Source organism: Mustela putorius, unplaced genomic scaffold (genome assembly GCF_011764305.1).
Source record: "Mustela putorius furo isolate JIRA1106 unplaced genomic scaffold, ASM1176430v1.1 tig00003866_pilon_pilon_pilon, whole genome shotgun sequence".
Classification (NCBI taxonomy): Eukaryota; Metazoa; Chordata; class Mammalia; order Carnivora; family Mustelidae; genus Mustela; species Mustela putorius.
This window is the reverse complement of record NW_025422018.1, coordinates 3,013,531-3,030,979: the sequence shown is the minus strand read 5'-3', so window position 1 is coordinate 3,030,979 and position 17,449 is coordinate 3,013,531. Positions and strand designations below refer to the sequence as shown.

The following is a 17,449-nucleotide window of genomic DNA, read 5'->3' as shown; positions in this document are numbered from 1 at the left end:
TGATCTTTTTTTGTATGTTTATTTTGAATTTCTTTGGGGGTGAACTCTATTATTTCCTTCACTTGATCTTTGGGTTTAATTTGCTTTTCTTCTCACCTTTTGGGATAGACCTATATTTCATTGACTATAAACCTTCTTTTCTAATATAAGCAATTAAAGCTATAGACTTTTTTTAGCAACTTCTCAGGTATTACATTTTCACTATCAATCAATTCAAAATACATCCAAATTTGTTTTGTAATTCCTCCTGTGATCCATGGGTTATTAAAAAGTAATTTTTGAACTTCAAAATGTATTAAAATTTTCCCTTTTGGGTTTTTTTATTCTAGCTTAATTGCGCTACTGTCAAGTAACATGCCCTCTTTGGCTCTCAGTCCTTTTGAAAGTTGAGGTTTACTCTGTTGCTAGCAAATTATCAATGTTAAACAATCCATGTGATCTTGAAATAATTTTTCTACATTCACCGTGTTCTATGTTTTCTTGATGTGAAGAGAAATATTAAGCACCTTGCGCTTACTGAGAGCACTTGACTTTATTCCAGTCCTTCATTTTTATTATCTCTTACTCCTGTATAATTCAGAATCTTTGTCCTGCTGTTTCTTTTCTGTGTGGAGGTTTGTTCTGGAACAGAATTTTAGCCAATTTTCACTATTGGAAAAATATGACTATAGCTTATCTTTTCAGTTCTTTTCACTTCTAGTAGCAGGAATTTGGGGGGGGGGGATGGAGTACTTTTTTACTTCTGCTAGCCTGAAGAGTAAACCAGGAAGAATTGAGAATTAAAATGTAAGAAATCAGAACAATTAGTTCTTCGCAGCTATTCTTTTCCCACTAGCAGTAGGTCGTTGACCTATGTGTATAGAAGGGCCCTTAAATTCAAAAAACATGTGTTGAAATTGATGATTCATTTTGAGAAGCAGTGAAGACTAGCAGTTTTGCATTGGATATGTCAGATAATAACTATCTTGTTTGTAGTTTTTAAATATTGAGTATTAGCCAGTGAACTACAGTTTGGTTTTTTTTCTCCCCTTTGTTTCAGATCACCGACTAAATGAAGTTCTTAGACAATATCAAATGGAAAAATTTTCCAAATGTTCATCGGTGCAGGTATGTAAATTAGTTAAGGTCTAAAAAACAAGGTTCAGATTTGGTTGTAAATATGTTTATGTAAATATTCTACTTAGGATTATTCTCATGTGAAGTTGCCTATAGCACTTTGAAATTTACTTACAACTGGGATTTGAATAGGGAAACGTTTGTTTTTGCTTAATAAAAGTAGTTCTTTGGCCATAGAAATTGCCTTTTTTTCTGAATTGGAGGTTAGGTATTATGTATGATGTTAAAATATCTGATTCTAAAATGCGAATTCATTGACGTTTTGAAATGAAATCTTTTCTTAGGATATATTTCATAGTAAGCTTTAACTTGGAATTCTCATAAATTATGGCAAGCAAAAACTAAATCAAAACAGTAAACAATATACAGCACTGTTTTTAACACTTCTTTCCTTGGGTACATGTTCTTATTTAAATATTCTGTTAAAAATTTTTTGAACAATGAGATATGTTTATTGGTGGACTCCTGAGTTACACAATATTAAAAGAAAAACAGTAGCTCCTATATTAGTGATAGCAGCCTACTGAATTAATAAGGATGTATTTTGATCTTGACATCAATGAATCTTGTAACCAAAACATTGTTTGGGGGCGCCTGGGTCGTTCGTTGGTTAAGTGTCCAACTTTTGATTTTGGCTCAGTTCACGATTTCAGTGTTGTGAGATAGAGCCCTCCATTGCTCGGTCCTGAGCCTGGAGCCTGCTTGGGATTCTCTCTCTTCCTCTCCCTCTACTCCACCACTACTACTCCCACCCCACTCATGTGCCCTCTCTCTTAAAAATAGAATTGTTTTTAAGGTATTAAGAAAGAAGTAGTTTAAAAAGTAATAGTTTGAGGGAAATTGGAAGGGGAGGTGAACCATGAGAGACTATGGACTCTGAGAAACAACCTGAGGGTTTTGAAGGGGCGGGGGGTGGGAGGTTGGGGGAACCAGGTGGTGGGTATTGGAGAGGGCACGGATTGCATGGAGCACTGGGTGCGGTGCAAAAACAATGAATACTGTTACGCTGAAAAGAAATAAAAAAATTTAAAAAAAAAGTAATAGTTTATCTTGTTGACTTGACTATACTTACACTTTCTTTCTTTAGTGTATTGTCAACATTTAGCCTGCTGTTCTGTTTTTATTTACAAAGTCCAGACTGCGTCCAGAGGGTCTTAAATTTATCCATCCACTATGTTAATCAAGTTACTGTTTTTCTTATGTTATTTTGTTAGTTATGCTTAACTAAGAACTGTTATCATTTAGATGATAGAGAATTATAATACAGCAGCCTCTAAATTTTGTTCAGATTCTTAGGTTCTTTTTCTTCTGCTTAATGTCTTATAGAATATGTCTAAAAGGAGGATTCAAACAAAAGAGTGATTTTAAAGCCTGAGAAGATTTCTTGGCACAGTTTTATATCATACCTACTGTACATGGCTGACTTATGAAAGATGGTTTTACCAGATAAAGCAGTGATTGTATGTAGACCTTTAGATGCACTTGCCTTGTAAATTGTGATTAATTAATTAAAGCCTCAAGGTAACATACCAAGTAAGGTCAAGTCTTCTCTAATAGTATACACTCCTGTGCAATTACAGCTCCTTGAATTCTCTAAAGGTACATATTCTTCTTTTACAGATGCTATTATAGTCATACAATCAAACCTTGATTCCTAGCTTTTATTTTTGGTAGTAATATATTGTTACTGCATTAGAGTCTTCTGAAGTTCGCTGTCTCTTCAGAACACATTGCTGTCTCAAAATACCAATCCCCTTGCATCTTGCCTACCACTGCATATTTTGCAGTAATGAGAAAGGAGGTGATATGAGAATATGAGAAAGAGATTAATCTGCTTTCTAGCATTATAGTCCATATCCTTGGCCATATATAGTGCATTCTTCAGTTCTTCACCCCAGAAATGTTATACTAGTTTCTGAAAAAATACTGTAAAAAGTGAAAAAATTTGAAAAAAAAAAGAAAGAAAAGAAAATAATGAAAAAAATTGAAAAACTGTCAAAATGAATTTTTTAATTTGTGTTTTTTTTCTTTTTATAGTATTTTTACTTTTTTTGTGTGTTTGTAGACTTAGAAGTAGGAGGAAACCATTATTAAAGTTTATGTGAAACCCAGGAACACTGGCTGAGATTTCTTCTCACTAACTTTAATGATTGCTGCTAGCAACAGAAACCCTTCATAAATTTTATTTGGCCTTTTTGTTTAGCTGTGTTTCCCAGGTGTCAATTCTTATTAATAGATGCTCAATAAATATTTGTGGAATGAATGAAGCAATTATATCCTTCCTTTACTTTATTCCTGCTTACTAATTTCCCAACATCATTTGAGCTCTATATGCCATGTACAATGAGAGTTGAGATGAAAAAGTTATGATCAGCTTGTGAAATACAACAGTTCATGCTTTTTAGTCTATTTTTCAGGATAAAATCACAATGAAATTCCCTTCTTTCTCACACTAGGCAAATGGCCAGGACTTGTGTTAAATGAACATACTTTATGAAACTTTTCTAATATTAGAAAAATAAAGCTGCCAGAATTTGATATTTTTTTCTTATATTTTAAGTGGGAGTTTCAAACTTGATTTTCTGTAGAAACTGTGCTATAAGTGATAGTTAAAATTCATTTGTGCTATCACTATATAATAATCATTTATGCTTCCCATGGATCAAAGGAAGTTTTATGAATTGCCTTAAGGTTTTTTTGTGTAGTGTTTCTTAGGGAAATACATGATATATTTAGAATAATGATACATAAATTATATGGATTTAAACTGAAAGTTAGATTTTCCAGTGTGTGCAATAGCTTGTATGTTTAATATATTTGGTTCATTATACTTTAATAAGTCACTCCTCTTTTACTTATTTATTTTAAAGCTTTATTCATTTAATTTTAGAGAGACAGGGTGCATGCATGCACCAGGTGAGGGGCAGAGGAAGAGGGAGAGAGAGTCTTAAGTAGACTTGGTGCTGAGTCGGAGCCCAATGCAGGACTTGATCTCACAACGTGAGGTCATGACCTGAGCCAATATCAAAAGCTGGAAGCTTAATCTACTATAACATCCAAGCACCCCCGTTCATCTTTAAAAATAGAAAACCTCTTATAATTGTATGTGACCTTCCAAAGATGGTTTAAATAACAACTAGTTTCTTGAATGATCCCTTCAGGGTTGTTGTGAAATTTAGTTGTCTTCCTTTGGTTATTTTGTGTTTTATGTGTAAATAAAAAGTATGTCAAGTGGCACTGCTCTCTGAGAGCATGAGATCCAGCACCATGTCAGGCTCCGTACTGAGCACTGAGCTTGCTTAAGATTCTCTCTCCCTCTCTCTTTGTCCCTTCCCTGTCACATGCATGCACAAGTGTGCTCTCTCTCTCTCTCTCTCAAAAAAAAAAAAAAAAGGAAAAAATGATTTAGCACTTTAAAGAGAGTCTAAGTGTAAGAGTTTAGCAATTTCTGTACATTGACCTTCATTGATAAATGATGAAAATCCATCTCCCCATATATAAATGATTTGCTGCAACACTCAAAAATGTGCAACAACACTTTCACAAAATGCTAATCAGCCTATATTTTCTTCCAAAGGATGGCAGATAGGATGTGATTAATATATTTCATAGCCAGTGATATAAAGTAAGGGGCACAAAATTAAACATTCAGAATTATGATTAGAATACTTAGTGTGTATTTTCCTCAGAGGAAGTATCTGGAATATCCTCAGAGAAAGTATCCAGAAATTTTGTCTACCCAATTATAATCCAATATTATTGACATTCTTCTGTGATACACTCTCATCATCATCTCAGGAAGTCCTTTTGGGATCAAAATAATAGAAATTAATTGTAGAGTATCTGTTATTCAAGATATATAAAATGCTTTGTATGTTTATTTAGTATAGTTTGTTTAAATTTTGTTTTAGAAAATATAAAAAGGATATTTATAAATGCTTTTTTTGTGATCATAGCTTATTGGATAGGATTGTTAGTCTTGTTCACCTGAAACTAATATGACATATGTCAATTATATTTCAATTGAACTATATAAACATAAATATATGTAAATATATATATATATGTATATTTGGCTTTTATAAAAAGATTTTATTTTTTTAAGTGTTTCTACACCCAACATAGGGCATGAAACCCACAACCCCAAGATCAAGAGTCACACACTCCACTGAGTGAGCCAGCCCCATACCTCTATATAAGTGCTTTTATAGTCATTGTCAATCTTATTCTCCCAACTTGATTTTTTCCGCTAGATCTTGAATTATTAAGTCATGCAGTCTTTTATTCTGGAAGTTTCACTAGTAAGTGGGGAAGGATTGCTGAAACTATATTTTTATTCTTTTAGCTATTTTTCTTATATTTTGATTTAATATGTTTATCTTATAATCCTGTAATTTTTTATAATTTGGATTATTGGTCATTTACTCTTAAATTAGTATTTCCGTAACAACTATCATTAGGAAATAGTTTCAGAGCAGTGTCTTTATAGAATTCAGTTAAACTAATATATATTGAGTACCTCCTCTATGTAAAGCACTAAGCCAGAAGCTTTAGTGATATGAAAAGGTATATAATAAAATTACCATTTCATAGGAACCTAAAGACTAATAAAAATATCAGTTGAGACAAATATTAAATAACTAGGTATAAGGCATTTTATTCATATCTTAACCTTAAAGCCAAATGAGGGTATCAGAGAAAAAGGAGATCAAATATAGTTGGAGAGATCAGAAAAAGTTTCCTGAAGGATGTAGCATGTCTGATGGGTACTGAAAAGTAAGTAAGATTTCTAAAGAACTTCAATGAAAGCTAAAAGAAGGGGTAGTGGAGAGCATAGCAGATAGACTCACTGGCATGATGAGAAGCAAAAGGAGGTAAGAAAGTGGGAGTTGTATTTAGGGAGTAAAACATACTTCATTTTTTATACTGTGTTTGACATATACGAGAAAAGTAATGGAAAATAACATTAGGAAGAGTAGGTTTTGTAGAGTGCCTTAAATGGTTAAGTTGAGGAGTTTGGATTTAATTTAGTAAACACTGTGCAATTCCTAAATATTGTTTAGAAGAATGATAAGGTAGAGTGAAACTCAGTAAGAATAACAATTAAGAAACTTAAAATTGATGGGTGGGAGGTTAATGAGGGCTTGAATTATTATTTTGTAGAATGCCATCCATCTCCCACCTATTAGTCATAACACTGGTAGTTGTTTTGATTTTTATAAAAATTTCTAAGAAATTTGAGAAATATTTTTAAAGTTTGAATTACTTAGCTATCCCAAGAAGATTTTTAACTAACTTTTGAACAATTGAAAGTTAAAATATCACTTGTCCATTAATTAATATTTAAATAATACAATAATTATTTTTAATAGTCTAGGATTAATAAATCCAACCCTGAAATTACATAGACTACTGGATGCATTTATTCTTTAATCTATCAGAGTTCTCTCTGGAAGGTTATCCTTTTTGTATAATTCATCTTACAGTCCTAGATCCATGTCAACATGTCTGTTGAGGCTGTATATTTTGAGAAATCCTTTCCATGTTGGTTGGAGGTTCATAACATATACTTTGGTTAGCTAATAGAGTGTCCCCCATATTAAGAAAAAAGAAATTTTAAAAAGTAAAGAGCAAAGATTTATTAAGAGCTTTCTATATGTCAGGAATTATACTAAACACCTTGAGTATATTGTTCCTTTATTTAAATTTTTTTCAAACATACATCGAAGTACAGAAGTTACTAAAAATGGTATCTGGTAGCTAGCTACCACCCAGTTGTGTCCATTCTTAATTTTTTGCCATGTTTACTTCCACTCTTTTTTTCTTTATTCAGTCTTTTTTTTTTTTTTTAAGATTTTATTTATTTAACAGAGATCACAAGTAGGCAGAGAAGAAGAGAAGAAGACAGAGAGAGAGGAGGAAGCAGGCTCACTGCTGAGCAGAGAGCCTGGCTCACGGGCTCAATCCCAGGACCCTGGGATCCTGACCTAAACTGAAGGCAGAGGCTTTAGCCCACTGAGACACCCAGGCGCCCAGTCTTTTTTTTTTCTTTGTTAAAGAAATAAGACACTGCAGAAACAATTCAGTGTCTGTACCTCTTGTGCATTTTCTTCTATCCCTTTCCAGTGGTAATCACCATTCTAAATTTAGTGTTTTCCAATGGTATATATGCTCCCAGTACTTTTACTATGTATGTTCATATCTGCAGTAATTTTATTGTATCGTTTGGCAAGTTTAAAATCTTTTATAAGTGATATCATACTATATGTATCTGTCTGCAAAACTTGCTTTTTTTGCTTAAAATTATTTTTAAGAATTTGATACATATATCACAAGTTCATGCATTATATAACGTTTGTCCATTACATTCCACTGTATTATTAGACCACAAGCTATCCATTCTCCTATTAAAGGACATTTAGATTTTGTCCAATTCTTATATTTTGCAATAATCCTTAAGCTCATTGTTAAACATGTCTCCATATACACATTGTACTTAGAGGTTTTTTAGGATGTATACCTAGATTGGACTTTTTTCATCTTCAGGTTTACTAGAAATTGTCCGAGGTGGTTGTACTCGTTTTCATTCCCATTCATGGTATAGGAGAGTGCTCCTTGTAAAACATCTTTCTGAGCCATTGGTTGCATTGTCAGACATTTTGTTTTGGTCGGTGTGGTTGGTGTAAAATGACATCTCACTATTGTTTTATTTGTATTTCCCTAATTATTAATGATGTTGTGCTTGCTTTTATTTGTCTGATCTCAGATTTCCTCTTTATTTTGCTTGTTGATACTCTGTTCACTGACACATGTGGAAAGTTCAATTTGTGGGTTTTCATTTATCTTGTTTATATGCTTTATAGTGGAAAAATTTAAACATTTAATATAGTCAAATGTGTCAGTGTTTTACTCTTGTGTCTTAAGTCCTTTACTTGCATAAGTACATAGTTAAGTCTTTAATTAATCAGGAATTTATTATTGTGTATTATGTAGGAAGGATGTCTGGTATACGAATAACTTCTAGAATTAGCCTATTTGCTTTTGGGTTATGCCCATAGTGATACATATAAATCTTGTTAATTCCTTGAACTACTTATGGGATCCTATTGTATTACTTTCCTTTAGCCTATTGTTGGACATTTTATCTGTCATTATAGTAAAAGCTGCACTGAACATCCTGTATATCTCCTTGTGTTTGAGTATTTATTCATACTTTATACTAGATAATGAGTTTTTGGTCATGTTAAAAATGTTGCTGGCCTTTTAACTTTGCTTATGGTACTTTCAGCTGCATAGACGCTTTAAATTTGGGTGTTGTAAGAAATCTCAGTCTCTCTATAGATTTTACACCGGGTGTCTTCCCGCTAGAAATGTATTTTGAGTGGAAGTATTGGGCTTTGGTTGATATATTAGTGAACAAAACAAACAAAAGCCTCTGCATTTTTTGGAACTTAAGAAAGCTTTCTCTATCCCGAGGTCAAAAATGCAATTTTTTTCAATAACTGTTAAATATTTTTTAAACATTTGGATCTTTATCTGTAATTTATTTTTCCATATAGTACATGCTGGAATCTAATTTTATTTTGTTACCTAACACTGTTACTTAAAAGCAGTATTTTGTCTATTCAGTTATAATTTCACTTCTTTTAGATGTCATGTTTCTATAAATTTTTTATCTATTTCTGGATTTCCTATGCTCTTCTGTTTGTTACTGTGTCTGTACCACAGTGTTTTTTAAAATTATTTTTATTAATATATAATGTATTATTTGCCCAGGGGTACAGGTTTGTGAATCGTCAGGCTTACACTCTGTACCATAGTGTTTTAATCACTCTAGCATTAACAATGTTTTGATATGTAGTAGGGCAAACCCTTTACTCTTTTTTCTTTTCCATCCCTCTCCCCTTTTTTTTTGGCCAGGTTATCTTAGCTATTCTTGCACATTTACTCATTCACAAGAACTGTAAAATCTGTGTAAGATAAAGTTTCATAAATTATTCTATTGAATTTTTGTTTTGGAATTGCACTTGCAGTGAATTTTAAAGAATTAATATATTTATAGTATTGACCATTCACATATCCATGAATAGTATAGTACTATTTATTTATATCTTCTTTTATGTCCTTCAGTAAAGTTGATTTTGCAGTATAGTTATTGCAATGGTCTTTGTTTTGTTTTTGTTTTTTATTCTCAAGTACTACCTTTTGTTACAGTAGTGAATAGAGTATTATTTCCTTTTACATTTTCAAATTATTGCTGGCATTTGGGAAAGCTGTTCTATTGATCTTCTATGTGATAACTTAGTGTATTCTCTTATTAGACCTAATAATCGGTAGATTATACATAGATTTCTAGGTAAATGGTCAAATTGTCTGTAAATAATAATAGTGTTATATCTTCCCTTTCAACATTTAAATTTTGAACTCTCTACCCTGTTTCCACTGACTAGAACCTCTATACAGTGGTGAAGTTAGCAGTGATGGTGAGCAGCCTTATATTATACTGCATTTAATGCAGTGTTGTTGGTGTTTTACCATGAAAGATAGTAATTGATTTAGGTTTCTGGTAGATATTCTTTATCAAGTTGAGAAAATTCTTCCTATTTCAAGTTTGCTGAGAGTTCCTATTATGCATGGATGTTAAAATTTACCAAATAAACTTTTTAAAAATTAATTTATTTATTTTTAGCATAACAGTATTCATTATTTTTTCACCACACCCAGTGCTCCATGCAATCCATGTCCTCTGTAATACCCACCACCTGGTACCCCAACCTCCCACACCCCCCCACCACTTCAAACCCCTCAGATTGTTTTTCAGAGTCCATAGTCTCTCATGATGCACCTCCCCTTGATTATGCTGAGTGAAATAAGTCAAGCAGAGAGAGTCATTTATCATATGGTTTCACTTATTTGTGGAGCTTAACAAATAGTATGGAGGACATGGGGAATTAGAGAGAAGGGAGTGGAGGAAATTGGAAGGGGAGGTGAACCAAATAAACTTTTTTTAAAGATTTTATTCATTTATTTGACAGAGAGAGATCACAAGTATGCAGAGAGGGGGAAGCAGGCTCCCTGCTGAGCAGAGAGTCCGGATGCAGGGCTCAAGCCCAGGACCCTGAGACCATGACCTGAGCCCAAGGTAGAGGCCCAACCCATTGAGCTACCCAGGCGCCCCCCCCCCAAATAAACTTTCAACTCAGTTTAGATGATTACTTGTTTCTCTTCTTTTAAATTGCATTAAGATTTTCTAAGGTAAATTTTTTAATTGTATTTAATTTTAAACTACCGCAAATTTGGGGCTTGGATGATATGAGAAAACATTTTAAGATGCAATATTCTCTGTTATAGAAAGCTGTCTTGAAAGGAGATGGGAATGACACATTAGAAAACACAATAGTTGATCAAAGGTAAGGTTGAGTTACCAGAAAAATATTATTTTCTGAAGTATATTTATTATTGTTGAAATAATTCCTTTAGTATTAGGATGGTTTATTTCATAGTCTGCTATAATTAGATTTGAACATTGACTATACAAGTGGAAAAAAAGCCAGCATTGTAATCTATAAGAGTAGCTCTCAAATGGGGTAATTTTATCTCCCTCCTATTCATAACCTCTGGAGTTTCTAGAAACTGGCCCTCAAAAGTGGAGGGCTAAGAGAGACTGAAGGAAGAGGCAGATCACTCCAGATTGGTAAGTGGCAAATTTATTAAGCAATAGAACCTATTGACGAGGCTTGTCTTGGGAGAACACAAGACAGCTATATTTCCTCACCTGCCTGCCATAATCTTGGAAGCTTAAACTTGGTTCAGTCAGAAATATAGGAGGCCTTACCTGGATTCACTTACATACCCAATATAGATAGCCTCAGCATCACATTACTATCTTAAGGCTATATCCTTGGAGCTGCTTCTGGAAGTGGGGAAGGCAAGCAGAACACATATTCCAAGGGTAAGGGAGGGGGTGAGTAGCCTCCAGTTGCCCAGGTTCAGCTCAAGAATCAACTGGCAGTTGTTTTCTTGATGAACTCCTTCATTACCTCCCCTCCCTCAATATTTGACAATATCTGGAAGTATTCAATTGAGCTAAGATTGAGAACAGGAAAAAGACAAAGTATTGATTGCTGTGGATAGACTTATCATTAAAATGTTCATATTCAATTTCATTATGTATTATACATTGACCTATATTAAACAATATGTCCTTTTTTAAAATTATGTATTTTTTCTTTAGCTTTTTAGCTCCTCTTATTATTGAGTATGATAAGCATCTGGAAGAGCTACAGGGGCAGCTGAAGTATTATCAGGTATGAAATCATAGTTATCAAGCTTTTTATAATATTCTATTAAAAAGGTAAAATACACTTTTCAAAAACATTGATGATGAATAAAATATTTAGCAATAACTAATCAATTCTTGGCTGTCTGTAAGAGAGAAAGTGTAGTACGTGTGTGTGTGTGTTTTAAGATTATCTTTAGTTTTGCTTTTTAATCCAGTGTTCCCTTGCTCCTGATATCTCCCAAGATCTCCTAGGTGCTTGAAGCTCTTAAACTCATTATTATAAGCTTATATCTTTATTTTCCCCCAGGGAGATCCCAAACCATTCCATACTTTTAGACCTTTCTCTTTACCCTCATTCTACCTGTATTTCCCATTACTTAGAGGATGGATTTTTCACCCAATTTCAAATATTATGTCCATCAGATTATAGATGCATTTGATCAATTTCTAATATAGCCTTAAGCTATGGCATCTTTTTCTGAAATCCCTAGTAGTGAGGTTTATTTTAGGAGTGAACAGAGTGAAGAAACTGAGGACACTTCTATATCCTAGAATTTCTGAGATTAGGATATACAGCAGGCTCATGGAGAACTAAAATGATAGCACAACATTGCTGAAGATATAATCTGAGTTTCAATGATCGATATTTTTAGAATATACCTAATATTTATAATCTGTTTCTTTGATTTTAAAATGTTTTTTACATTTTCCTCCCAAACTTTGACCTTTCTGATTGTTGGATAACCATATAAAGGAAGCATTTGTTCAAGAGATGCTGTATGTCTCAAGCTAAGCTCACCAGAAGGTGGTAACCTTCTTAGAGTTTGAATATACTCATCATTGTGTTTGGTTTAGATACCAATCCCTGGATCAGTTCAGTTGGGTAGCAAGGTTAACTTAATTTTAATGCAAATGAAAGTATAGCATGTTTTTTTATATGGGGCTGTAAATGGGGCAAACACTAAAAACTTTATTTATATCTCTCTCCACTTCATGCAGGGACAGCAAGAGATCCTACCATATGCTTTGAAGTCTAGTGCATAATATGCCCTCAATTTTTGATGAATGAATTGAAAACCAGGACTTATTAGAACAAGATGATTAGATCTAGCTTAACAATCTCCTACTTATAAATTACTAGATTGACAAAGTATTTTACTAAAAGAACACATAATGCTTTCATTTTCTAAAAATAAGTTAGGGTTTCCATTGCATTTGATATTAATACTTTCATTTCCAGGATTAATCCTTTAATATAAATTTACAGAGTGATCCTGTAGACCCAAATTTCAAAAACAAGCATTTCTTTAAATTGCAGTTACTGTCTTACTGTAAGTTAATTAGATGTTTTCCTAGTCTTTACTATGGGCTTTTTTTTTTGCCTGTGGTCATTTAAGTTCGAACCTATCATAGTAATGTCTTTTAATCTTTCTAATTGACAATTAAAGAACAATAGAAAGCTCTGTTCTGCACAAATGGCATTTTGCTTTTCTTTTTAGGGCTAGTGAGTTTAAAGTTTCTGCTGAATTCACTCAAAATTGCTATAATGACATATTATGTGGTTCAATTGTTATAAAATGGGATAACTAGTTATCTTGAATTAAACTTTTAAATGTTTGATTTTTTATAATCTATCTGATTCATATATCTCTATAATCAGCTATTTTACTAAGGTGTTTAACTTCATTCCCCCATCTAACATTCTCAATCTAAGAGTGATTATTGAATTAATTACAAGAGAGAGAAAACTGTAGCAGAAGGCCCAAGGGTCTGTAACAAGAGTAATTGCTACTTTTACAGATGGAAAAAAAGATGCTGACAAATCTAAGAACAGTTGCTCACATGAATATTACTGACAAGTACTAGTTCTTAGGATCTATTGACCCAGTAAAAAGAATAGTTTATCCTGAAAGCAGGAAAACTATCACTGTATTTCTTTATATGAAAAACTCCCTTCCAAAAATGTAAATAAGGGAAAATTTGGTAATACAAGAGGTACTGCTGAGATTTTGTTTACTTCCAACTATTAAATATTTTGGAATATTTGACAGTAAAGAATCTCTAGTGTGACCATAATGATTCACCTTTAATCCTAGCTATTATATATACATTCTAACTATTTGAGTAATTTGAGTAAATATTTTTAAGATGCACCAATCTTTTTACAACTTTTAAAGATCTTGCAAGATTTTGCAACTTTTAAGATCAGTTTTGTTGTTTTTTTTTAGTGGCAAGTATCAGGATAATTGCTACAATAAAATACAAACCTCTTAATTACCATGGCATACAAGAGCTGCTGCCTGCCTTTCTAATTTTCTTTCACTGCATCATGACTCAATGTATGGTTTTACTTCTTAGTTATCTGATAGTGAATTCATTCATTTTAATTTAATTGTGATTCATTCACAAAAAGGACCTGGGAAATGTTCATCTTTCCTAAAGCCAGCTTTGTATTTAGAGTTGGCTGTTTCTGATTTCCTAGTCCAAGCTTCCACTAGCTTCTCTGGTTGAAAAGGAGGCAGAAGGGCTTGGAGGATTGCCTGTTTCACCCTTCCCTTGCCAGGTTCACTCCAGCCTTGGCTCCTCTCCTTTAGCCTAGGTTACTCAATCAAGATTAATGGACATACCATGAGTTGATTGCAGTTTTAAGTGTGATTTTACATGGTCTCCTTCCTGCTCTCCCCTAGCCCATTTACTCTCATTGAGAGCTGACAACAATGCCGGTGTTCTAATATTTTTGCCTCTTTGCTTTTATACATATATCTCCCTACTTGAAATGCCTTTTCTTTCCTGTTGAGATTTTACAATCCCTTCATCTCCTCAGAGAAAATTAATCATTCCAAACTCATTCTCTTTACAGTTTATATTTTATTCTCATTTTTATATGAATTAGTGATTTTTTTTCTCCATTTTTCCTATTAAAGTATATGTTGGTGACGATACAGGTTTACCAACGTTGTATGGTGTGGAGAGTTTAGACAGTTAATAAAGGTGGCAAATAGACTGAGCAAATTACTGCTAAAGATCTCTAGTTTCTTTTTCACCGTTAACATTTTACTTTTCCAAATACAAGCTGTTATCTGGGCTTCAACTAAACTAAAGTGGATTAAGAATACATTCAGGGTATGGGGATCATCTGGTATTTGTTACAGTGACATACTGAGGAATATCTCTCATCTGTTTTTTATAAACATCTACAATCATAGGACTGCATTTGTGAGTATTTCTCAGTGTGTCATATAAATATTTTCTTTATATTTCAAAATGAGTGTTTTATTATATATTCTTTATGTATTATTCTGTGCATCATTAAAATATCCAAATTTACTAGTGCTTATTAGAAGTAAAGAATCATTGTTTCTTATCAGTAGCCTAGTGCCATAGAATCTGACTGCTTGGTTAGGAATGGATTACATAATAGAGACCCATCTACAAAATATATTCAATATTTTAATCTTTCAGAAACATATGGGTGAGATGAAACTACAGCTTGAAAATGTCATCAAGGAAAATGAAAGGTAAATCAATTTAACTGTTGATTCCTTTATTGTTATCCTAGGTAACTTTTATTCTTCTTATTTGCTCTTTTATTCATATAGTACACTGGTTATGAGTGCAGACTCTGGAGCCTGATTTCCTGTTTGACCCCTGGGTCCATTACTTACGAGCTATGCAACCTTACTTGGGCAGTTACTTAACCTCTTTGTGCTTTAATTTTCTCATCTATGAATTAGAAATAATTATTTCATAGTGCTGACTATAGGGGAAAATAGGGTATATAATAAACACTTTATAAGTATTAGCAATCATTAATAGTATAGTTATTTTAGTCACGTATGTTATGAAACATACTGATAAAAACTGTCAACCCATCATCCAGTTAAGAGCTAAAAGAGGTTAACAGTACTGGTATACCTACCCATGTTTTCCTTCCCTATTCATTCCTCTCCTGACCTCTGCTGGATATTAGCACTTTCTTGAATTTCGTGTTTATCATTCCCTTGCTTTTTAAATTTTTTAATAAGTGTGTGTATTCCTAACAATAAATTATTCAGTTTTGTATTTTTTAAACTATATAAAAGTGATAATCATTTAGTCTTCTGGGACTTTTTTTTTTCTACTCAGCATCATACACAAACAAGCACAAGAGTTTCAAGGGATAATCTTGCTGGGTCATAGATTATGTAAATATTCAGTTTTACAATATAACACCAACTTAATTTGCAAAATGGCTGTACCAATTTACATTCCCACCTGTGATATTTATGAGTTCTTACTGATCTACATGTTTTTTTCAGCACTTAGTCTTACTAGGTTTTTTAATTTTTGTTATTTTAAGTCTTGAAAGGTTTTTCATTGTGGTTTTAATTTAACATTTCTCTGAATCTAACATTTCCCCATAATACTAATATGGTTGACCATTTTTCATATGTGTATTTACCCATGTGATTTTCTTTTCTCATTAAATGCTTGTTCATTTTTTTCCCATTTTCTATATACCTTTCCCTTATTAAATTATCAAAGTACTTTATATACCCTGTATTCTGAATATTTGTTAGTATGCCAATCTGTGTCAATGTAAAAATACTACTATAAACAATAACCATTGTAGAAATTTCAGAGAGGAAGGAATTTAGTTACTTATCTGTAAGTGCTACTAGGTCCCTGATTTTAGGATCATAACTTAGGGATTGTGATCTGGAGGTTGGATATTTATGTTGCTGCCACCATCTCTGTTGCTACTCCTACATTATCATTTCCATAAAGCTGGAGCCTTGCTATTAGAAAGTGAGGCACAGGGTTTTGACTGTAAGAGACCCTCATGTCTACCCAGTTTTGCTTGCTATCTGTCATACCAGTAGAGGAATATTCTCAGCTCACTTCTGTTTACCATAGCCCCCACAAGGGCTTCTCACTGGTAAAACTTTAATCCTACCCACAACTCCAGCTTCAAGAACCTCCGAGAAATAGAGTTTTAGACTTTCTGCCACTGTGCTAGATGAAAAGGGATGGGAGTGAATAATGTTGCTGCAGTACCGTACAATAGGTGTTTCCTGTCTCTGTTCCCAGGTTATGATAGGTTTCATGAAAAGAATTTTCTATTTTGTTTTTAATCTTAAAAGATAGTTGAATCCAGCTTTCTTCTTATGGTTGTTATTCTTTGTCTCTCTAACAAATCCCCTCTCAACCGGTGATCATAAAAATCTGTTTTTTGCTTAAAATGTTTAAAGTTTTATTTTATCCAAGTTTCTTAACTTTAACTTTAAAAGATTATATAGCTGGGCTGAAATCTGATATATCTTTTGTTGTTGATTTGTATAACTAGACCGAAAAGTAAAGAGGTAATTTTTTTTTTTTAGTTCTAAATTCATTTAAAACACAGACTCTTTTAAAGCTGGCATTCTTTTGTATGTATTTTGGTATGTTATATAGCAGTTTCCTTTTTTGTTGTTTAATATAATACACGTTGTTCTTTAGAATAATCTAGAACTCCCATGGAATTCGTATGTCTGGTTTTGACTATTTTGTCATCTTCTCCCTTCAATTTTAAAAAATATGTTTCACTATTTCTCCTTTTCTCTAATTTCTGAAAGCTTCATATATTTAAGCTACTAATATTGGCTGAAGTGTAAATAAGTCCTTTAATTGGGTTTTCAATTTTTATTTGTTTTTCCCCCAGGGAAAAGCTTTTCTAACTTTAACTTTTTATGATTTACTATTCTTTCTCAAAAAAGTTATTAAATAAACTATGCCATTCCTATTAAAGAGCATTGCTAAGATTTCTGAATCACCAATGTATATAGATTAAGCTTGTATTTTAATGTAATGGGAATAGAAAAAGGTACTATAAGGTCAAGACAATGATTGTATTTCCTGTATTTGATTCCACATACTTATTTCCTTTCATGTCTGGTTCTTTTTAAGCCAGTCTTTTAAAAATTTGCCTTCACCTATTTAATAGTAATGTGGTCATGTCTCATGAATGTATTTATTCCTAGTACAATAGGAAAGGAACAATAGAAACAAATGGATTCTGAGCTTATTATAAAG

General features: G+C 32.7%; 1 protein-coding gene across 7 annotated transcripts in view; it reads left to right on the top strand.

The window, feature by feature from the left end:
* SCLT1 (sodium channel and clathrin linker 1) overlaps positions 1-17,449 on the top strand; it is a 179,390-nt gene that overhangs the window by 10,251 nt on the left and 151,690 nt on the right. For 5 of the 7 annotated variants that reach the window (XM_013053900.2, XM_013053898.2, XM_013053899.2 and 2 more), the window contains exons 2-5: positions 1,040-1,107; positions 10,468-10,526; positions 11,351-11,423; positions 14,861-14,916. In XM_013053900.2, coding sequence (XP_012909354.1) covers positions 1,040-1,107; positions 10,468-10,526; positions 11,351-11,423; positions 14,861-14,916 — 256 coding nt within the window. Of the gene's footprint in view, positions 1-1,039; positions 1,108-2,442; positions 2,577-10,236; positions 10,259-10,467; positions 10,527-11,350; positions 11,424-14,860; positions 14,917-17,449 lie in introns of those variants that run through there. The other 2 variants (XM_045066434.1, XM_045066436.1) reach the window with 2 other exon arrangements.